General features: G+C 37.6%; 1 protein-coding gene across 5 annotated transcripts in view; it reads right to left on the bottom strand.

Moving 5' to 3' along the window:
• LOC116174774 (titin) overlaps positions 1 to 24,374 on the bottom strand; it is a 114,897-nt gene that overhangs the window by 62,132 nt on the left and 28,391 nt on the right. For 4 of the 5 annotated variants that reach the window (XM_031492765.1, XM_031492763.1, XM_031492761.1 and 1 more), the window contains exons 8-10: positions 21,576 to 21,958; positions 17,925 to 18,204; positions 16,702 to 17,154 (exon numbers count right to left, since the gene is read on the bottom strand). In XM_031492765.1, the coding sequence (XP_031348625.1) occupies positions 16,702 to 17,154; positions 17,925 to 18,204; positions 21,576 to 21,958 (1,116 nt within the window). Of the gene's footprint in view, positions 1 to 16,701; positions 17,155 to 17,924; positions 18,205 to 21,296; positions 21,431 to 21,575; positions 21,959 to 24,374 lie in introns of those variants that run through there. The other variant, XM_031492764.1, reaches the window with a different exon arrangement.

Consider the following 24,374-nt stretch of genomic DNA (forward strand, 5'->3'; position numbering starts at 1 on the left):
ATTCATCTAAAAAGTGCTTTACACATAGAAGGCAACATCCTAGCCACTTCTCGTCACCATCTGACATACAAACGGCGTATTATTTGTATCTGTACCGCAGTTTCTTCCAAGTGAAGATATCGAAATACCTACTTCTTAATTAAAAGATCCCGTTAAAATTAGAAATTAATCTCGGTTAATTCGAATGTGACAAAAAATCGTCAAGGAGTCACGCTATTATAGATTATACCTACCTACGTGTTGGAGGTTTCAAATTGTTTGGTTTCTCTCATTTTGACTAACCGGAAGTGGTTCTAACTGTTATGTTGGCAGATACAAAAGAAACTTTTAATTAGCGCAGGTAAATTGTCGGTCAACGGAAGTTCCTCAATTCGTCTTAAATAATCGCAAAAGACAATGCAAAATATTCTATTTAACCCAATTTCCTGGCATCCATTTGATCTCTCAGGTAGAGCTTACCAAGACCATTGAATATTCAATGCCAAGACCCATATGAAGTAGGACAATTTGCACCGAGGAAAACTCGCACTCGCAGCCAGACAATCCGCACCCTGATAATCCGCACCTAGGTGTTTCGCTCCCTGGACGATTCCTGTACATTCTCTTCTTTGGTAGAGTTCTTATGCGGGCTAGATTTACATACAGTGAATTTTTTTTAATGCGAACATAGGAGTTTGCATGCAATGTAATTTCCCTATGTTCGATTTTTAAAAAAACACATCAATCTATTGAGTAGTTCAAATGAGTAGTAGATACATTGCATGCAAACTCCTATGTTCGCATTTAAAAAAAACTCACTGTATGTGTGTTATTTTTCATAATGACAGGTGCAAAATAAACAAGTAAAGTTCTTTGAAATTGTAGTTAAAAACTCGATGTTGAGTCTGAAACTAAACACAATTCAATTTGCTTATATAGCAAAACCTTTTTTATAAAATCGGGAATCAGCATACAATATTTCATGAAACGAATGAGTTACATCCGCTTTCATTCCCTATCGCCACGTGAATCGTTTATCGACTTGAAGGCTCCTTGATATCGTTCTAGAAAATCCACTACAGTACTATACTTGTCCGACATGTTCTCTTATCACTGGCTTCGACGCCTGGCAGCCCAGTGTTTTGGACCCTGCCACGAATCTTCTCAACCCATAGCGTACGACAGCCAAGCAGCAACCAGTTGGTCGGGCGTCACCAGAGTCGCGACCTTCGGCGCCGCCTGGCGGACAAGCGGAAATGTTTACCGGATACGTGAGATCAGTAGACATACGGACAGATAAGCGGGCGGACAAATAATTGCAAATTTTTAATTCTCAAAAAAATACGTTAATGATATACGTGCTGATTTGCTGAAGGTCACCCGTTAAGACACACATTAGCCACTAGGGCGAATGCAAAGGCTTTACCCCTTGTTTTTTGTGTCCCATTCCAAATTGATGAATTGGTTGAAAGTCACAAAGCATTCAAAAGAGGCGTTTCTTACTTACTCTTAATTATTCAAATTTCAAAATTTGAGCGTATAGTTAGCCCCCCACTTTTTGAATTTCAAAGTATTTTTATTTCAATCGTTTGTTGGTCATTTGTTGGTGTTAGTTAGTTACATTTTCACGTTTGTTGGTTGATTGTTATTTAATTATTCAAATTTCAAAACTTGAGCGTATTGAGTTAGCCCCCCACTTTTTGAATTTTCAAAATATTTTTATGGCAATCGTTTGTTGGTCATTTGTTGGTGTTTGATAGTTACATTTTCATGTTTGTTGGTTGGCCGTTATTTATTTATTCAAATTTCAAAATTTGAGCGTATAGTTAGCCCCCTACTTTTTGAATTTTCAAAATATTTTTATTTCAATCGTTTGTTAAAATTAAAATTAAAATTCAAAAAGTGGGGGGCTAACTTGAACCGGCGTGTTAGCACTTTGCTACTCTTCCCACTCAACCCACTATACAATCACAAACAGCCATCCTTACCTGGGATTTGAACCCAGGATCGTTGTAGCCAAAGATAGAGCTACTAACGTAAGCTCATCTGAGATACACAGGTTTAATTGTCAGCTTCCAATTCCGAACTTAAAACGTTAAAGCTCGATTTGCACCTTTAGGCATCCAGATCGAATCTTAAAAAGTTACGTTTCAAACATCGAAAACAAATAATTAACGCTTATCCCCTAAATTTCTACATGCAGAATTAGTGGTCATGATTTAAATGTCAAGTTACGTAACGAAATTACAATTGTAATTTTAAAAAATCAAAAAAATCTCAGGGCTTCGGTCCCGCTGTTGGGCAACAATTGTAACGGGTAGTAACAAAATCAGGAGTGATGCCTGCTGGTACTAATAATTTTGGTTTTTCTTTGAAATCATATAAACAAGTTAACTTCTTGTAAAACTATGCCGCGGATAGCTCAATATAACGAAAATTTAAACGTGAAAGTCAATAACCGTTTCCAGAAAATTATATTAAAAGCGGCGAGTGTTTAAAACCACCCAGCAAAGGACTTGATAAACTTTTCCCTATTAACCTCTGTATCCTCTTAGAATGTTATTCTGGAAATTACATGTACTGGTGGCATTCCATGCCTCCCCCCCTCCCCCAGTAGTACGTTTTCCCCAAACCGTTTCAGTATTCAGAACTTACTTGATATTTGTTGGGGAAGGATCATTAAGATCGTTTCCTCCGAACTGCAGAGAACGTAGCACAGCGGGGTCTAGGGAGTATGGAACCCCCCCCCCCCAGCAACGTAAAAATCAACGACCATTTTTTGGAAAATTATGATAGAAGAGGCGGGTGTTAAAAACCACCCAGCAAAAAAAGGACAAGACAAGGATCAATTTTTCCTTATAAAACTCAGTGGGTCTGGAAATGACGTATTAGGAGGAAGTCTTTGCTTTTCTCTAGATGAGTCCACACATGACAGTGAAGTAGTAAAGTAGTCTATTTAAATGCGCTAACGGCTCGACGAGAGTTTGAATAGCACAAAATAAAATTCACCCTACAATAAATTACAGGTGGCTAACTTAACTTCGCTCAATGTAAAAATTCCCACAAAATAAATACTACCCCATAGTGATTTACAGGTGAACGACTTAATTTCGTTGACAGCTTCGCGCTAATTGCTTCATGGTTCTCTTCAAACAACCAAGATCTCACTACTTTATTTTTTTGAGTGACACCATTCTGAGACGCAAACTTTTTTCACCAATAAAATATCTTTTTTTCATCTAATGCTGTGTTGCCTTTGCAAAATCTTTCCGTAATTATAGCTAATCTCGTTTACTCTTACGCCTCACTGACGCCTTAAGCTTTCAAACGAATTTACAAAGTCAGGACCGTAATTTGATACCTACTCGTCCGGTACAGGAAGACTCGGTCCCGTACTAGTCGGCACCGCACTACTCGACTCCGGGATTACTCGGCTCCGGGATTACTAGACTCTAGCATAACTCGGCTCTGTGACTACTCGGCTCCGAGACTATTGGGCTATAGTATTACCCGGCACCCGAATCAATTGGATCTGAAAAAACTCTGGGTTCGTATGACTTGTTTATCTACATACCAATATTTCAACTTTACGAATTGTTTTATCACCAAGGAGGAATTCATATTTTTCATCTTATTATTATTAATACATGGTATATACTGCGGAAGTCCATATAGAACGTGGCGGCATAAATGGGCTTAACTATAAGGTTGTAATCTATACATCTGGCGGTAGTCATCAGATCAAAGTAGTCCCGGAGCCGAGTTACTCCAGAGTTCAATAGTCCCGGAGCCGAATGTGGTATATGATGGGTACAAAAGTTACGAATTTCGTTCACACAGACAAGACAGCGGTGTCGCATCAAGTAACGATTGTATCGTACACGACCGTGACCGGAAGGTGAAGGAAGAATCGGGATACTATCGATACAGTACTTACTTAAGAGTGCTCAAGTGCTTTATTCATTTTAAAGTAAAATTCTCGCACGCCACAATTTTTGGGCGAATAATCCTGGATTACGGTCCTGACTGTATTTGTACGAAATATGGAAGCGCCAGATTGTCGCAACTAATTTGAAGTACGTAGCAGTCCTGCTGAATCAGATCCGCTCGTGCATAACGCGTGTTTTTTACTGAATCTGTAGCAATTTTCCCTTAGTGCAGGTTAGAGGTATCTGGCATTTCGGGATTCTGGAGATGTAAATGGCGAAAAAAAATGTATACTGTTGGTTGAGCAATTTCAATTGAACGGTGGGCGTGGTTAAAAATGAAGGTGGTTGGATGGTGGTTCGGAGAAGAACACTGGAGCAATTTGCACTAAACTTCGAAAAAGATAACATGAAAAATACGCGTGAAACCGTAGAAAAATACACTATCGCTCAGTTGACTATATCGTAATACCGGCCAGCCTGCCTATTGAAGGCAAACCTATTTTCAATGACAGATTTATCTCCCAACGGATTGCGTAATATTGTGCAATCGCGTGAAATTTCGAAAACGCCGCATTCCTATACGAAACTAGGAATTTCCATCTATTGATTTTTTTGTACGACTTTTTGGAAACATATAAGCAGACACTTCCGTACTAAGTAGAGATATCGCTACTGTACATTACGGTAAATTAGGTAATCATATTTCTGTACTCTCTCCTCGTATGGCACCATCTTTATTCATCTTTTTTACAAAAAAAAAAGGAAAAATACTATTATTCTCCCCTCGGATATACCGCGCAAGTGTGTCACATGCTTTGCTTTTGGTGATACTGGTGCTAAGATCTCGAGAAGATCTCAAACCCCCGGATTGACATACAAAATCTCCGCTATTATTAGCTATATTTTTAATGAAAAAATGTACAAATATATATATGGTACTAATAAACAATATCCCGCTTAATCTCAGTAACTATTCAACACTCACAACAAATGTTGTGTCACAGTTTTCCGAGCAGTTTTCTAACAATCAAACCTTTATTAAACCTCAATTTAATGGGATATGTTTATTGTTTTTTATAAATATTTATTGGTAGGTATTTATGGTAAGCTTTTACTTTTATACTTTCTGTACATCTAATGGAGTGTCCCTGATGTTTTCCTATAGTTTTCTGCTAAAGTAGTAGTAGCTTAATAATTGTTTATCCTAATACAGGCAAATAACGATACTAATAAATGAGTGTGCCAACTAAAATACCAATCAAGCTGTTTATTCCGCAATTTAATTAGCGCGAGATAGCATCGCATAAAACCGTAACTTTTACAGTAATTTTCAATTAACTCCGATTAAAGGTAGCGTTTTTTACCTGTTTCGAGGAACAATTTTCGCGAATTCTCACAATTGGAAAGTTTACGAATTAAGACGGTCGGCGATTCATGCCAAATTGTCCGATTATCTCACGACCGAAAGTACACTCAAGGAAAACGTAAAATTAAGCTCAAATTACGTAAAACTATGCACATAAATTCGAGATGTTGGGAAAGTGTTTCAGTAGGTATATAACCTGAACTGAAATGCAATTCTACACAAATGATCTTAAGGTGGGTGTCCTTGTCCCAAATTCGAACGAAATTTTTACTACCTACATCACACACATAAAACAATAAATAAATAAGCTTAGTGACTTTTTTTTAGTTATTGGCTTATTGTTTGCAGAGATAGTTACAATGCGGTGTTGTGTTTTGGAAAGCTGCCTCGTTTCCCAACCGCTTTCATCCACTATTTTAACTGCTAACATTTGAATAACTGATATTGTAACAGACAACTTCCTGGCTAAAATGACTTCTTCCTTACGTTTTGATATGCTAATGGAAGTTGAAGAGTAGAACCGTTCAAGAAGATATAACCAGATACCATAATAAAAACAAAAGTATGGCTGATATCTACCCTTGAAAATACAAGAGGTCTTCGACTCATAATCGATAATCGAGTTTTCCACTTTTTAAAATGATTAGCTCATAATCTACTTACTATCAAAATAGACTATTATTGGCTAATCGGTTATAAGAGTATTCTATTATTGAATACATTTATTTACGAAACGATTATTCGAAATAAACAATTATCATAATCGATTATGTATCTAATAGAATTGATCATCAAATAGCTACGACATTAGGATATACGAATAATTTCACAAAGATTTCTAGTCATTCAAGTCATATTTTATCGTAATTTTTCACCAAAAAGGACGGAATGATTACTTCAAAAGTTGGTTAAGCCTGAAGCGAATACTCCGACCAGCAGGCGCCATCAAGTCGATAAAATATTAGTCACCGGGCGATAAGTAATCCAAGCGAATGCGACGCATTCTTTCCCTGAAATTTGATACGCCTTACAGACTCTTTAAGAACGTTGCGTAGTTTTTCTAGAAACTTCCCGGTTACTATATAAGCAAATTGAGGCGTGTTTAATGGAAGTTCCAACATCAATGCCGAAGTGATTAATTATTCGTGAAGTTCGCGCTCGTATGTGATCAATTTATATGGTATACAAGACTGTTGTAAATTAATTGTAACTAATTAAATCAGGTTGCGTTACCAGCCCATTGTACAGGATAGTTCACATTTGTGGCACTCCCTTGGGAACTACGCAACGGTGAGAGATACAGTGTAGGTTAAATGGGGATAAAGTTGCCCCTTTTTGTGACTAAAAAACACTTTTGAAATTTTTTTTTAATCTTTGAAAATAACTGAAAATATTAATTTTTCCTAAGTAAATGGTCGGAAATGGACGGTTACCGTTGGCACCTTCTATGGGCACTTTTTTTTAGAGAATCTTAATCTTTTTAGAATTCCAATAGCACCCTACATGTATTTTCTTATTTCTTATGGTGTACATTGCATTTTTACGGAATGATTACATAAATTTATATAAAAATTTCAAAATCAGAAGTTTTACATTCATTTCTCAACAAAACATCCATGGGTAACTACATCTTGCTCAATCTATATGGCTATGATGGCAATGCATTCAAAATGAATTCCTTTTTTTGTCCTCTATCTCATTCCGTAAAACTCCAATGTAGCGTCCATAAGAAATTAGAAAATAGTAGCCTGTAGTTTTTCAGTGACATCTCAGATATTTTCAAACATTTTTCAAAAATTTAAAATGCGTTTCTAATTTACCCTGTATCCTGTAGTATGAAAAAACTGTTCACCAGTTTTGTTCTTAAATAAAATCCAATGAGCACTTTTAAATAAGTTACGAGATAAGTTATTTCCACGATGAAAAATAATAATCATACTCTAATCGTTAAAGGGGCCCTACATCTTATAGTATGAATTTCGGAAAAAAGTTTATAAAGCCAAAAAGGGCATATCTAAAAACCTACGCAAAGTCACAAGTTCCATCCTTCTATCCCTATAGTTGATCAGAAAAAATTCAAGAAGAAACTCAAATTTTGACATGATCTATTTTGGACCTTTGGTTTATGTAGAAAAAGTAGATGTTGTTCTTAAATAAAATCCGATCAAAAATTCTTTTCGAATTTTCAAAAAAGTTATTTTCATGACAACCATCATATACCAAAAATTATATCAAAAAACAAAATTTTTTCGCACTCGTTTAAGGAGCCCCACTTGTTGCCCCAGCTTGGAGTAGGAATTAAAAAAAAACATTTTTAAAAATAAGAAAGAGCATTCTCAAATAACTTGATCAATTTCTTGTTGTTTTAAAGTCATTGTATAATTTCACCAACCTTTAATTACTCGTTTAATTAGGTTAGGTTAGGTTGTCATTTTTTTAAATTGTTTAGAAAAAAAAGTGAAAAGTGTAAAAATGTTTCCCTCTATCTTGAATAGAAGATTACGGAATAGAAAAAGAAAGATCGCTATATTAGCTATAATTATAGCTCATAAAAATGATAAAAATATCTTGATTTTATTATTAGTAGTTGGTACTACTCGAGGTACTACTGAATTGACACCAGAAAAATAGAACTTGCGCTAATCCGAAAAGAAATTGAGCTCAAGAAATTGATCAATATTGCATCTAATTCTGTGTTTACCCTCGAAAAGTTTTCGTGTCAAAGCGACTTGAGCAAAAATGATGTAAAACCAGCTTTATGGTTTGTGAAAAAAAATTAAAGAAGAAACGCACATTTTGAGACGATCTATTTTGGACCTTTAGTTTATATAGAAAACGTAGCTGTTTTGTTCTTATATAAAATCTGAACATTCATTTCGAATTTTCAAAAAAAAATTGTTTAAATAGGTAATTTTCCTCATGACAACCGTCATATACCAAAAATTATGTCAAAAAACAAAATTTTTTCGCACTCGTTTAAGAGGCCTAGAGACCCCACTCGCGGCCTCATCTTGGAGTAGGAATTTTCGAAAAAAATGTTTGCAAAATCAAAAAGAACATTCCCAAAAACCTAGGTAAAGTCTGTTATGGGCCTTGTTATGGGTTATGAAAAAAAAATTAAAGAAGAAACGCAAATTTTAAGACGATCTACTTTGGACCTTTGGTGTATGTAGAAAACACTACCATCCATTTTTTTGACATGCTGAATTGTAATGCCCTGTACACTATCTTTTTAATTTAAGCTCCACTTGATATCTGTTTGTTTATTAGGTAGGTATGTTGACAGTCTACTGTCACCAAAACCTTGACAATAATTAATGCTATGAAAATTATCGAAAAAAAATTTTATTTCAAAAATCTTGCGACTAAAACCAACAAAAAATCAACACTTGTGTACCTTGACATTTTTGACCAATCCGTGCTTAGTATACGCAAAACCTGCATGGCAAAACCGGCAGGCGCGAGCAGAATTAAAATAAAAACGACTTAATTTTGAATTGTTTATAAAACAAAGGTGCAATTCTAAATAAATCGCCAATTTCGTACATATGAAAGTTTGCCAACTTTTAACCGCGCCAATTTTCCCCACTTGCCTCAACTTTATAGGTCACCAAATGGCTAAGAAACTTCCCGATGGGCAAATCGAAGAAATTGTTCCATGCAGATTCGCAAAATTTTTTTAAGTATCACATAATAAATTTCAAGGATTTCTGGTTTGTTGGCCAATATTTAGCCTATATTTAACTATTATCCAATCATCGCGATAGTGACATAGGTACCTGCAAACATATCTAAGATAAGTGGTACTACGTAAACGTAGTAATTTTATCTTATTTGGACCACATTTTAATTAACAATGAGGCGGCGATGGTGATAAAAATAAACGTTACACGCAAAATTATAAATAACGGTCTAGATTTTACAATTAACAGATTGAATTTCGGTGGGTGGAATTTGATTTTTCGAGGCGCGCGTTTCGATTAGTAGGCCAAGTTTAGATACGTACATGAAGTAGTGCAATAACCAAACGGGTTTTGCCACTTTGAACTGCAATTGTACTGATGGTGGTTGTTTTAGCCATGGCGCAAGACGCATCGACAGATTCGTCCGTTGCGGGAATCGGTGCTCCATTCTGCAGCGGCACATCCGTATTTGCATCCATGGTTAACTTAGCTTAGAAAATTTGGGTAAACAGTAGGAACTTTTGGGGTAATTAACACAGCCGTTTTTTTCTTTTGCGCGAAAATTAAAATAGAAAACAAAACACAAAATCGCGTACCGTCGAATTTGAACCTGCTGCGCGACGACGAAGCCGCGAAACACACTAAACTCGCGATCGCGGCTCAAAGCTGCCACCGTTCATACGTTCCGATGACCACTCCATAGAGGTTTCTTACTGTGTCTATAGCTGGATCTTGATGAGCCTCTCTTAACGTGTGTGGAAGTAACCGGCTTTGACGTCATCTCAAGAATATTGACTGCCGAAAGGTGTAAAATAGCTACATTTTATTATTACCCGCTTCGGCGCCGTTATTCTACACATTATCGCTCCCATACTCGCCACTCGAATTTAACAATGAAACGTTTCAGATGACAAAGACCTTCGAACCGAATTCGTAAGTTATCTTTATCGTCTTTTTTTGTGATTGCCGGACAAAGTTGATTTTAGTTGGTGGACCGACCGATTATTACTTTTTTAGTAACCGAAACGCTTCTGTGCAGTTAATGACCTTAAAACATTGCCATTAAACAGGAAACGAACGGCCAGCAGGCTTGCTAAAAATTTACATCACCTCCAGATAAGACTAATGGAACTTTTTATGCTTTATTTAGTTACTGGCAGAAACCCAAACGCCCACAAAGTTTGCACCGATCAAACTTAATCAAAATTCCTTCTACTATGCGCGATGGCGCGCATCGACATTTTAAAAATTCTTGTTAAAAATCTATTTTTTGGATCAGGTCACGATCCCTTTTCAAAACACGTATTTAGGCCAGTAAAATTGGAACCGGACCTGGAACTGATTTCCGGAAAACTGGACTTTTTTCCGTTTTACGCTTAATTCGGAAACTGTTTTTTCTTAGGAGATAAGTTTATCTGGGGATATTTTGCTGATAACAGCTCTTTGGGGGCAAATTTTCCTTGGGCGAAAATGGTCAAGGTACGAAATCACCTGGAACGAGCATATGCTCTTTAGGCGACTTATAGTAAAGGAATCTCCGATAATGTTCATGGGGGTAAGTCTTCTGGTAACTACTTCGAGGGCAAATTTTTCTGGTGGAAAAATACGAAATTACTTGGAACAAGTTTACTAACCTCTTCAGACGAGCTTTTCTAAACGAATTTTTCGCACTGTATCTTCTTGGGCCCAGTTTTCTAGGTACAACTGCTCCGGGGGCGAAAATTCTTTCAAGATCTCTACAAACGAACATAACCTCTTTATAACAGTTCTTGTAAGAGAAACCTTTCCGATCAGAGTTTCGTTTTCTGATTGCGACTTCATCTGAGCAAGTTTAATTTTCCGCTCAGAATGTTGTTGGGATTCATCTCTCGTGTCTATTCCTCTCAAAATTTTCAGAGAACTTTCTCGAGGTACGAAATCACTTGGAAGATTTTCTTGGGTATCACTTTTCTAATTACGACCTGGAGCATACATTTTTTAGGCGATGTACAATCATTGACTTATTTAATATCCTCATACCTGTCGCATAGGCAACCAACATGCCATATACCCAATTATAAGCCGATGTAAACGAATTAAGTTTAATGGCATGTTGGTTGCCTATGCGACAGGTATGAGGTATTCGGGAGGCATTAAATAAGGCCTGTACCTACTTAACATTAGATTCTCCTTAGTGGTTTGACAGATTTCTACCGAGGGACAAACCACTGTAGAATTCTGGTGTACAACCTGTAACGATTTATTTCCTCAAGCATTATTATTGTTTATGGTTTACCACTTGTTTGTCGGAGAACCCTCCCAACATTTGAAGCGATTTAATAGATGGGTCTACCTTTTGATGGAATTTAACCATTTTTCGGTCCAGAATTGATAGCGCATTTCCTTGCCTTGGGCCACGTCTTTTTTTCGTAAGCCGCATCGATGTACAGGTCGATTAAAAAAATAGCTGAAAGCGTAATATAAGGGGGAACGCATGGAATTCAAATTGCCATCTTTATATTGATCTCTGGCGATTGAATTCGTAATTTGGGAATTCCGAAGTGATTATTTGGGCGAGATTTGCGTGTGCTCATAGTGGAGCTATACATATGCGTTTTACCCCTTTGTCGTAAGTACCGCCATGTTGGATTTCGTTTATTTATTGTGTGCCTTCATTAGATTTCGGCTGTAGCTGTTGTACGGTCATTTCCGTGGGCAATCGTAACTACTACGATTAACCCTCAAAAAAGGGGGGTCACCTTTGGTACCTTTTAGGGTTCGAGTTCCATACATGCTTTACGTTACATACTAATTCTGGCCCGGCGTTAACCTTGGGTTAAATTCACCGTTATCTGCGGGTTAGGGAATGCAATCCCGCAGCAAAATTTTAATCCCGGTATTTGCGGGATCCCGCAAATTTTTAACTGTATTGGGAAATAAGTAATTTTGTGCGGTTAACCGAATATTCTCGAACAAAACACATCGTATTTCCCGGAAAAGATGCGTCACATCCGCTTTCATTTCTTATCGTGCCCAATCTTTTATGACGGTTCCATGTTTATCTGGATTTCTAGAATATTCACTACAATATTCCCATACAGCCACTGTACTACTAAAGCTATTATAAACAATCGACGAATTCGACATATTGTAATAGGAATACCGGTACACACGTTTAAATAGTAGAAGAAAGTGCAAAATAATCTTAGTTCATTAGATCATATACCGGGTGGTGCACGGTAAGTAGGAACATAGGGATTTAACATGGGAAATTAGTTTTATGCAATATCCTGCTCTCCTGTACATTTTACAGAAAAAACCGTAGAGTTAAAGTTGTTCAGAAAGGTGCATACAAAACTGTTTTTACATGTTTTATATTAAGCTTTTGGTATACTCGCAAATTTAAAAATAAATTTCAACATTTCTGTTATTTGTAGCAATAGCCATGACTTTTGTTGTTTTATGAATTGTGAGTGTATCGTGCATATGATGATGTTAGCTACCCAAATTTGAACAAGCAGTACACACAAACTGTGTGAAAATGTTACAATTTCTCTTTTATATAAGACGAGTAATGAATGTTCAAATTTAAAAACTTTTACAAAAGGAAAGTTTGTACCGTATATTATTTATAGGCAGGTGATTAGGAAACGGGTACACCAAAGAGCATAGCTCGCAATTTCATAATAATAACAACGTAGCACCTGTTGTAAGCAAATTAAAACTTGTAATGACCGCCAATTTTGTTCAATTATAACAAGGTTAATTAATTACGTTTATTATAAAATATTGTTTTGGGCAATTTTAATGATCGTCATTTGTCCACAACTGGAGATACTATCAGACGAATTGAACCGAAATCTCACGTAGGTATTTTGGTCATATAGGTACTGGGTGCGTGTGGCTGCCTTCACAGTCAAGAGAAACAAATCAAACTCCTCGTGTGAGATCCAAGGGAGATCAGTATTTTATTAGCTAGTTTTGACTCTGTCGTATAAGATCTTGTCGAGACCTACCACACTCCCTTTGTCAGTATCGACTTTCGACGTCCCGTTCACTCGCAATTCGCATTTTGGTGGATGTGGTTAAAAACCCTCTACGAAATAGTACTCCCCTCTTGGCTCGAAACACGAGAAAGAAACCGCGAATCGAGCATTAGGAAACTTTTGGACTTCCGAAGTGGACTACCCTTCGAAGACGCGCGCTTTGCAAAAGGTTGTTAATTTTTTAGAAAAAAACAAAATTCCGTCACGCAGGAGTTGTGCGTGTTTACAAAATCAAAAAGATAGGAAATAGTATATTAAGATACAAGTGTATAATCAAGTCTTTAAAGCACGCGCAACGAGTTTAAGGGCACGACGCAAAGCGGAGTGCCTTTAACGTTGCAAGTGCTTTAAAGACTAATTATACACGTGTATCTTATAGTATTTTTTATTATACCTGCAGTATAATTTAAAAATAGGAAATACAATGAAGTCATATTGACGTTATACTCGAATACATGTCTAATTAAGTGGGCTGGGTGTTCGTAATTTCACGATTGCCATGGAAATGTCACTTGACGTTTGCTTATAAAAATCGTCGTCTTTGTGAATTAAACGATTTCCGTTGAAAAAGATAATACACCGTCCATTAAATCGATTGTTGTAAAATCTAAACAAACGTTGGTAGGTGTAAAATCCAACTCCAGTAAAGCCTATTATAAAGAATATGAAAAGTTGTTTCCATGGATGAATAGGAAGTTACTTACGAATACAGTCTTAAATGCATCCATAATGCTGGCATATATGAAGGAAATGTCAAAGGTATTTAAATCTTCTATATTTTGGTGCATTCATTCAAAACTTTAAAGCAATGCTGCGATTAAAAAGTGGACCAGATTTGGAAGCATACCCTAAATTATGCGCGTTTGTGAAAGCTTCAACGAAAGGATAGGTGCAAAAGCCAAAGAAATGTTCTGCATTTACAGAAAGCGACCTAAGAGGATTTTTTATTTCATCCAGATGACAGTTTCAAAAGTCATACTTACTTGAAGTATCGTTACTTAGCAACTTTAAAGCACGTGTGTTTTAAAGGCCCTTTTTCGCACGCATTTGGGTGTTTAAAACGGAGATTGTGATTCAGGTATAATAAAAAAACTGAAAAATCACCACGTTAGTAAACCCACCCTCGGGGATGGCGCCCAGATATCGCTGACTGCAGCGAATTACAGTAGATTCCGGAACAAAAAAAAACTGTTCGTCAGCCTTTTACTTACGTGTGGTAAAATATAAACGAAGGGATATTTTTGAGTCGGAGAATTGTTTTTCAAATAAAAAACGGAACCAAATAATGAAACTCATCGTGACAAAGAAGTTTTTCTGGTCGCTTACAGTAACGGCTGGTTAAAAGCAAGTTCCTTACAGTTGAGTGACGTCACTGGATAACGCATTATGCGATAAATAAAAAAAATTGTATACAACGGCATAAGACAAGGAGTTTAAAGACAATTAATTTTGCAACATATTACCCACGTCAGTAACTGTAAGTTATCCTAATTTTTTTGATTTGTATACAATAGTGGGATTTTTGTTCAAAGTAATTTTAATATTCCTAAAGGAATCGACCCATGAAAATTATTTGAATGAGACAAATTTATTATTTATTTATTGATGAGAAGCAAAGGATTTGGGTAAGGGGTGTAAGAAGATTCTTTATTAGTGTGCTAACTGTGGGTTAAATAAAAGTTAATTGTCGTTGGAGTTTTCGCCAGTGTCGTAGAGGTTACATTTTATTTGATGCTAGTGGGATCTTTAACCCTTTTAAACGTAACTAAGCTGTTACACCGTGAAAGCCAAAGATATTTTATTAACGATCCTCGAGATCGTTTATAATTTTTTATTACTGTCTGTCTGTCCGTATGTCTGTCCGTCCGCCCGTCTGTCTGTCTGTGTGCACGATAACTTTGTGTAGAAACGTCCGATCATTTTGCAAATTGATACACATATTCTTCGGGATATATGAAAGGTCGCTATTGTTTTTTGGCTACGTAGACAAACGTGCCAAAAAGTTACCGCCCAACCTCCAAAAAGGGTTTCTCTTATAACTCTTGTTACAAAGAACATATGAATGTCCGGTTTTCTGTGTTGGTAAATATTTCTTAAACTTCAGGGAACTATGCAGATGCAAAAAAATATTGCCCATGCGCATTACAACTTTTATATTTGCGCAATCCCAATTTTTTTATTTGTTACGATGTTAAATGGAAATTTTGTATGTTCGCACCTCGAATAAAAGTAAAACTAATGCCGAATCAAAAAATTTGTTTTGCGCATGCGCAATCCGATTTTTTTACTTCTCCATTAGTTGTGAACCGAATTGCATGAAATTTTGTATGTAGACACCTTAAATAAAAGTAAAACTAGAGCCGAATCAAAAAATTTGTTTTGCGCATGCGCAATTGTTTTTTTTATTTTTTAAGATATTTAAATAAAATGTTGTATGTGGGCACCTCGAATAAAAGGAAAACTGATACGGATCAAAAAATTTGTTTTGCGCATGCGTAGTCGTATTTTTTATTTGTTAAGATATTTAGATGAAATTTTGTATGTAGGCACCCCAAATAAACGTAAAACTAGTGCAGAATCAAAAAATTTGTTTTGCACATGTAAACTAATGCCGATTCAAAAGTTCGTTTTACAATCCATGCTGATCTGGTGGGACAGAATCAACCCCTTAAGGTGCATTGTAAAAATGATCTATGTGTGAAGATCTCGAGGATCGTTCGGTTGTATCGAATTTTTGAGTATACCAGTTTTGGTGCTGTAGAGGTGTTTAAATAGCCACCTGAAATTAAGTTAACAAAACATGTCACCAGATTTTAGACAGAGATTCACACTCGTGAAGCTGCAAATTGAGGCAATGAAAAGGATAGTTATAGTGTTCATACAATACGGAAAATAGTCCATTTCGTCTAATAATCCTAGAATTAGTAATTTTCATGTCATGAGCATGAGCTAATGAATGACCCCGTTGCTAAATCATGTTAAATTATTGACAGCTTTTAAAATAGATCTTTGGCACTCAACAGTTATATTAACAGTATATTTTTGAAGATGAAATGCACAGACGTAAACGATGTATAATATTTGGCAGCGGCTAAGTAATTGAATAACCGATTGCTTAAGATTAGGTGATATTAGTGTGTTATTTTTTTTCGATATGAGAGCATTTACCCGAAATACAATTTTAAAACTGAAAAGTAGATACCTACTCGTAATTGGAAAATATATCTATTTCCAAATATTTACCAACATGCAGATGATTCATCTCTTGGTACATACTTCTTAATCTTCGTTATAATGAATGGCTATCAGTTGTTTGCCAAACACTTGTTATAAGCTTAGTACGAGAAATAAATAAAAACCACAACCACGAGCAACAAAAATATATTAGACTGTAACACATAATAGAAATACAACAAATAAGCATCACAACAACATTGTTACTCAAAAGTCTTACATGCAACTGACTCTTATGACAATTGGCCATAAGCAAAATTCTCTCAAAATTAAAACTTAAAAAAACTGACAACCGATTAATTATGCATAACAACACAAATTATGGCAAGTAATAGCACACCACATTTACATTATTAAGGTACTCTCAAGCTTTCAACAAAGCGCTCCTAATCATTAAAAAATAAAAATCAAAAACAACCCCTAATTGCCTTTTTAGTAACGCCTTGATACTTCCTCCACTTATCTTCATCAACACTCTCACCTACCTGTCGCATACGCTCCAATAACGAACCCGCATCGACGCACGTAAAGTTTTCGCTCGTCGAGCACGCACCCCCATCCTTCTCGCGCGCGACCTCTGACGTCAACACGTACGAAGACACTCCGATGGAGTGGGAATGTTGGACTTTTAAATGCGTCGTTTCGGTTACCTCGCGTACGATTTTGCCCGGCGGTACCTCGGGCGATGGTTTGAGGACGGACTTTGCGGACGGCAACTCGGGAAGTCCGACGCCCAGCACCAACTTCTCCTTCGAGACGTTCTCTTTGCAGTCCTTCTTGTCGTAATCCCACCATGGTGAGTAGCGGTTTTCGCATTCGGACGCCGTATTGTAGGAGGACGATCGGGAGTGGGGGAATGTGCATTCGGAGGCCGTCAAGAATTCGTCGTCGGACTTTAGGTCTTCCGTTCTTAGCGGTTTCGATGGAAGTAGAGATTCCTACAACAAATGAGAATTGTTAGTTGTTAAGTACTTGATTTTTGTTTTATTTGTTTAATTTATTCTATTTATGAAGTTTTTTTTAAGTGAATACATTTCCTACCTCCTACATGTGTCTTTTACGATTAGACGTAGGATACAGAGAGTTCTTTTTTGAACAAACCGCTAAAGTGAAGTGGAATGAAGTGAATGAGGTGAAGTGAGGTGAAGTGAAGTGAAGTGAAGTGAAGTGAAGTGAAGTGAAGTGAAGTAAAGTAAAGTGAAGTTATAGTGTAGTGAAGTATAAAGTAAAGCAATAAACAAAATGGGACGAGGCGAGGCGGAACGAGGCCAGGCTAGGCAAGGAAAGGCAAGGCGAAGCAACGTAAAACAAATCAAATTAATTCAAACTGTATTTCACTTTCCTTGCGCTTGGTGAGAAATGTGCGTAATAACGTTGTAAAGCAGTAATTGCAGAAATAAATATTACCCTAGTGTAGAGTGCGTTTAATAATAATGAATAGTAAATTGAAAATACTTGAGATCTAATGTGTTTTTTAAATTTTATTTTGAAAGTCCTCAAGAACGAATACTTAATTTTGTAACACAGCCGTCTTTAATTCCTCAGCATCAAGTGTATTTATATAATAAAATCGAAGAATCCGACCCGTCTTTAAATAGACAACCAAACTAGACAAATGTAATTTAAAAATACGTGTATGATTTAATGTGAATGCTCGATAGGCGTTAGTCATTCCCAAAATATTTGTATCTAAACAATTTTCCCATACCTCACTATACGAACTATTGTCGTCGAAAGTCGCCTTCGTGCTCATGCAAACGACGGTGGTGGGCGTGGTGGAAGCGCTCGTGGTCGTCGAACTAGTCGCCGTCAAAAGTCCGCAGTCCTGTTGGGCGCTGAGCAGGGCTTGATCCATCTCTTCCGCAAGGCTGGTCACCTCCGCTAACTTTTCGGTGATCGCTTCAACGGCCACTGCGTTGTCTTGAACTGAAGGGTCGTGAACCTCCAAGTTCTTGTCGGCATCTGTGCTATTTTCGCTTTCCATTAAACTGCAATAAAAAAGAGTCACTCCAGTTTTATCTTTAGATCTTTAGTATATTTTAGCTCCCGATAGTGCTTTTTTTGTTTTAAAAACGGAGCAATCAGTTATCTGAGTGCTCTTATTACTGCTGGTCGCCTCATTGTCTGGGCCTGGGTTTAAATTACACTCTGTAAATTAGCCTGCTTTAGTTATTTTTGCAACTCAGCTAATTGGGAATCAGACTGTGAGAAAATGCTAGTTCTTCAATTTTGAGATGAAGCTACAACCCCGAAAGCCGTGCAGTAATGGTGAAAAGAAAGTGACTAACCAGTGGATATTCAGCATTGCCATGTTAAAAAAATAATTCCGACATTTTTTGGGAGTAAGAATTACTCAGTAACTAAAGGGGGGATTATTTTGATCTGACACATTGATTCAATTAAGCTAATAAGCTCTGAGCATCGCAGCTACCAGATGTAGCTAAGAATTTTCACATTCCGCAAGACTTTCAACAGGAATTATCAGCAATATATCCCTTACCAAAAACGACCCCCCCCCCCTCACCTATAGTGACAACCAGAGCTGGATCAAGCGTTCTAAAAATCCGCTCGAGCGACGAGTGCTCTAATTTTCTCAGAAATGCTCGCGAGCATCGAGTTGTTTTGCAAAGCGAAACCGCCTGCGAGTTCCGAGCACTACTAAAAGATCTCGTGCGGTTTATCAAACCGCTCGTGAGCGGAAACAACGCTCAAGAGCAGAAAAAGCGTTCGGGAGCGGAGAAAACCGCTCGGGAGCGGAAAAAACGCTCGCGAGCGGCGCTTAATACTTCAGCGCTTGAGGGCGGTTAAAAGCGCTCACGAGGGAAAAAAACGCTAAGGAGTGGAAAAAGCGCTCGGGAGCGGAAAAAACGCTCGCGAGCGAAAAAAGAGCTTGCGAGCGAGAAAAAAACGTTCATGAGCGGAAAAACCGCTCGCGGGCAGAAAAAAGCGCTCGATCGTCGAGCACTTTAAGTAAACCCAACCAAGCGGCCGTTCTGAAAAGTGCTCGCAAGCGCTCCGCTTGCAAGCGCTTTTTCCGCTTAGAGCAGTTTTTCGAGCGAAACGCTCGCGAGCAGTGCCCAGCGCTGGTGCCTCTGGTATCCCTAGGTCAAGAGTCATATCAACACAAAATGCATCTCAACCATACACTCCTAAACGACCGACTCTCAAGGCCCACCTCGGCAAATCGACACAACCGCGGCTCAGCCTCAAGAATGCAGCAAAAAAAGAAGACTATCGTGAAACGATAGTGCTCCCAAACCAAATAAATTAACTATATTAACTAATATTTTTGGGAAGGTAAACTCGTACCTACACAAAAACACATTAATCCAGGGGAGCGATCCTAAGCCCCGACACACTCCACTCTATTTCTAATAATGAAGACCACAATCCACCGAACCCAAAACATCTAACCCAAAGTTACCAACCCAGGAAAGTACATAGAGGATAATTGTACAGAAAATCCACTCTAAAAAAAGCGAATAAAGGGTAGATAACAAGGGGGCTGATCTTCGAGCAAGGATTCCGAAAGCAAAAGAGTGGATACGACTTCTAAAATGGACTGTCCAACGTCCCCAACCAACAAACACTACAGGAAAAACGACTCGCGAATCTGGACAAAGTCCTAAACCTACCATCCATATCTTACAATTCGAACATGAACGGTGAAACATTCTGAAAAATAACAAAGGGTCTGATATACTTTGGCGCTAACTTAGCCGTGAACTGTTGGATTGCCTCCGAGTGGGGAAAATTCCTTCGAAAGACCTTGTCAGCCTCATAAGTAGCAGGATGGCGTCTTAAATCACAATGACGTTTATTTATCTCTGTTGCTCTCTCCAACCGAAGTGCCACATTATCGACAAGCTCACTAACTCCTTACTCGTAATGTCCCATGCTCAGATCAAAATCAGCTGCTATCCCCTAATATATTAGTTGAAAAATATCTGCCAAATGCTATAAAATAAGGAATATGCCCAGTCACCTCGTGGAGACTTGAGTTTTAATAGCACACGTTAACTTCGACAGATGTCTATTCCAATCCTGTTGGTTTTCCTTAATATAGCACCTAAGCAGCTTCGATCTAAGCAGCAGCGGTCCAATAAGACCTAACGACTAACGAGATTACTTGGAACGGCTCTTTAACCACCTTCCTAACAGTCATTTGACCTTCATGTTTCTGCTGCTAGGGTTTATTAGTGAGACACACGGTGCACCTACGAACATATTTCTAGATATACGATTTCATCATTACCAAAAGTAGCCTCTGTCTTTCTGTAAGAACATCATACCAGGGTAACCGGCATGAACGTGATCCAGACACGCTCGTACAATCTCCAACCGTTGCTAGGAACGACATATTTCCAGCCCTCATTCCCCAACTGATTCTGAAATGCCTTCACTAAACTAAAACTGATCACCTACGATTCTCTAATCTGAGTATTCCATGGGTTGCATTTTCGCCATTATTCGTTCTACCAAAAAGATCTCGCACCCATTTCGAAAATAGACCAAAATCCCTACTCTGAGTCACACATCATACACCGATCTACCTTTTACACTTACGCCAAAACTAACTGTTACACCTTCAATTATCCAAACTCAGAAATCAACATTCTGAAGGATAAAAAGAAGGAAAACTAATTTGGACCTACAGAATTTCCTTTTCAGAATTTTAAACTTCTTTGACTGGAATATGGTGATACTTTAGTAATGTACTAAACCAAATGAAACTGCCGTTTACGTAGGTGCCGACGTTAATAGCTCAAGATCGTTGGCAAAGCTCATCACACATGGCTTTTATCTTTTAAACAACGACTAATATAATTATTGCAATACATCAAAATATTATCAATAACCTTTGAAAACTTTGTTTATTGTTCTTGGACATAAGCGAAAGAAATCGGAGATTACAATTGAAAAGCGAAACACATGGCAGTGAAATACGTCTAATTATAACATTTCTATTTTCGATTTGTTCCGCTAAGACGCTTGTGACGTCTACCTCCACGCGTTGTTGCTCAACAAATACAAATAAAGGAAAACTGGAGGAAAATGTAATGAAATCAAATACACTTACCGAAATTTGCACGGTGTTGAGCTCGAGCAGGTTTAGGAGCCACTGCTGATTTACACAACCCCACCTATTTTTAAGCGTCATTCGTTATCCACCTTCAATCTCGACTTTCGAGCGTGATTGTTTTGACTACGGAAGTTTGAAAAGTGGGAATTACCAGTTAATTTAATTAGGGACGATAATTTGACCAACGTCTCAAGCTGCCAACATTAACATTTTAAGACTTATGCAGCTGTACCCTCTGATTGATAACGTGCAACGAGTTGTCAAATTGGCACTTACGTTTCATTTAAATAAATAGATTCCCGCAGTCGACTTCTCAGCAGCTTTCCGAGACGAACCATCCGTCCAACTTCGACCAGAAGCTTCTCTCGTATGGTGTAAAAGTTTCGAACTCTAGTTTGCTTTTTGGACATCTCTTCCAGAGGCATTGTGGCGACAGCCTCGCGAAGGTCCCGCAGTTGGTTGCAGTGTTCTTCAACGGATCTATGGAAGACGGCGGAGACTCGAAGACGTGTCATTTGTTCTTGACTGACGTTTAAGAGTCTTTGCCAGGAAGACTTCAATTTCTGATACAAGATCGCGTGATCTTGAGTAGGCAACTTGCATGATTGTCGAAGGGCCAGCGAAGCGTTCAAAAGTTGGCAGCCGTAATTGTAGGTGTCCTGGAAATATTTGTATAGTTTAAAATCTTCCATGCCCTATCGACACAAATTATCGTAGGTATCCGTAAGTTATGTTTTGACTTGTTAAATGTTGGAAGAGTAACCCGCGTGAAATGTTTGAGTATGAAAAGCGGCTGTTGGTGCCAATTTTCTAAAACTTAAAGATGGTATACGATGGAGCCTGTGAATTGGATAAAATTGATTTAGGCAAATCCAGATTGTAAGAGGAAGATAATTTTTATAGATTCCGGAACAGATTAAAAGATGATGGAAAGGGTTCCTGACCGAAAAAGGCTGCAAAGATCAAACTGTAAACTATGTGTTCAGTTGAGCCTTTTATAATTAACGGCAGTATTGAAATATTTCAAAGTTGCCTGGGGTATGTTTTTGTCTGTGCCCCACTATCCAAAATTTTGTTGTTGATCTCCACCTCCACTCAAGCTAATTGGTCCTAAAATCTGAATTTCGGAATTATGACAAACTTTTCTGAAATAATTACTTATCCAAAATCGCCATGAAACCTTTATTTTCATGTCTACTGTATGCCAGGAAATTTTAGTTTCCAAGACAGAGGCAGATCCTGTCGCCTGTTACTTTACCGACCGCATCAGTCACATTTCCGCCCGCACCTGTCACATTGCCAAATATCTATAATGACTCGTGTCATCACTGGCAGATTAACATTGGGCTCGTTCATAAGACACAACAGTTACCGCTACGCTACCTCGTAGCGTATCGGTAACAGTTGGGGGTCTTATGTCACGTTCCCTACTTTGACGTATGTAGCGCTACTAAAAATGGCCGACTGCTCCGTAAAGAGCGTAAAAGTAGCGACCTAATTATAAGACGTATCAGTAACTGTTCCAGAACAGTTGTGTCTTATGAACGCGCCCATTAATAAAAAGTTCTATATGAAATTGAAATTTTATATTAAAATACGATTTCGGGTAAAATTTAATACAAAACTCGTCGGTAAAATGACAATACTTGCCTGGGAAATTAACGTACTCGGCCCCAACTTCACTATTTTCTCACCAGCAATGTGAAATTTTCCTGACTTTTATGTAGGTAAATACATTACATAAGAGCCAGGAAACTAGCACATTACTGCCAAGTGAAGTTATTTTACTGATGTCTTTTTTAATATAAAAAAATGAAAATTTTCATGTAGACCTTTTTGTTATTATTAATGTGTCGGTTTTGACACGAGTCTGGTAACGTGACAGGAAGTAGGAAAAGTAGTTAGAAAAGATGTTATTGCCGCTGTCATGGAAACGAAAATTTCCTGACATAAAGTATGCATGCAAATGAAGGTTTCATGACGATTCCAGGAAAATGATTTTATTTATGTAGCCTGAAGGCGTCTGTATAAATATAAATAACCCAAGTTGGTATTTTATTTAACCGCAAGGAAGCTAAAATGGAATTAGCCATAGAAAGTAACAAGCACGATTAGAAATGCAATTTTATTTCCGATGTATGTAAAGTAAATTAATATTTACACTGTAGTATGTGTGTATATTCGGGTTGAGGTAAATGAAGCGGGTCATTGTAATTAAGATAAGAACAAGAAGAGGCCGTAAAATGTGCCTACCGCAACCGAATGAAACCTTATACTAGCGCGAGTTACGTATTTATATCATATCTTGTAGTAAGGTAAAGCGTGTATTAGGTCCTATTTTACAAGAGCGATACCGATACGTATAAATATGAGTGTAAATAGTTTCATCCGCAGCAAAACATTTTTTTCAATATCAAACATATCTCCATAAATAAGTAAGTTTGTCAACGCATGCGCACATTTGATTTTCAAAGCATGCGATATGTCTCTATTTACTAGGAGCATCTATGGTTAACAATTTCAAAGAAATATCATCTCTATAAATAAGTTGGCATTGCGCAGACTGCGCATGCGCAGATTAAACGTCAAGATTTTTCTTGATTTAGGTTCCAGAGCTACTGAATCCAAAAAGAACGAACTAAATATCTAGAAAACCTCGCCCACTCAAAAATAAAGGCAAATAAATAAATTTAAAAAAATAAAAATAAATAAAAAACTGTAGAAGTAGTTAAGACCTCGAGCAGACGGACGGATAGAGAAAGAGGTCATAATAGTGCCTTCCAACGTGACTTGGAATATGCGGTAAAAATCAATACGTGGCTTGTCAGCAAGGACTAGGAAACGATAATTAAAGGACAAAAGGTAAACAGTTAGGGCACTTAAACGCGAATATAGTCGGTGATTTTGGCGAAGCGGAAGTTTAAGCATCCGTGGGGGCCCTTTTAAAGTAATCGACAGAAAAGCACCCCTCCCATAGTAGATGTCCTAACTCGCACAAACAGTTTCACCTAATAAAAGCGCAACAAACGTAAACAATCCCGTAGACGTAGTCACTTGCAGGTGAGGTTCCTGCAC

Source organism: Photinus pyralis, unplaced genomic scaffold (assembly GCF_008802855.1).
Source record: "Photinus pyralis isolate 1611_PpyrPB1 unplaced genomic scaffold, Ppyr1.3 Ppyr1.4_LG6, whole genome shotgun sequence".
NCBI lineage: Eukaryota > Metazoa > Arthropoda > Insecta > Coleoptera > Lampyridae > Photinus > Photinus pyralis.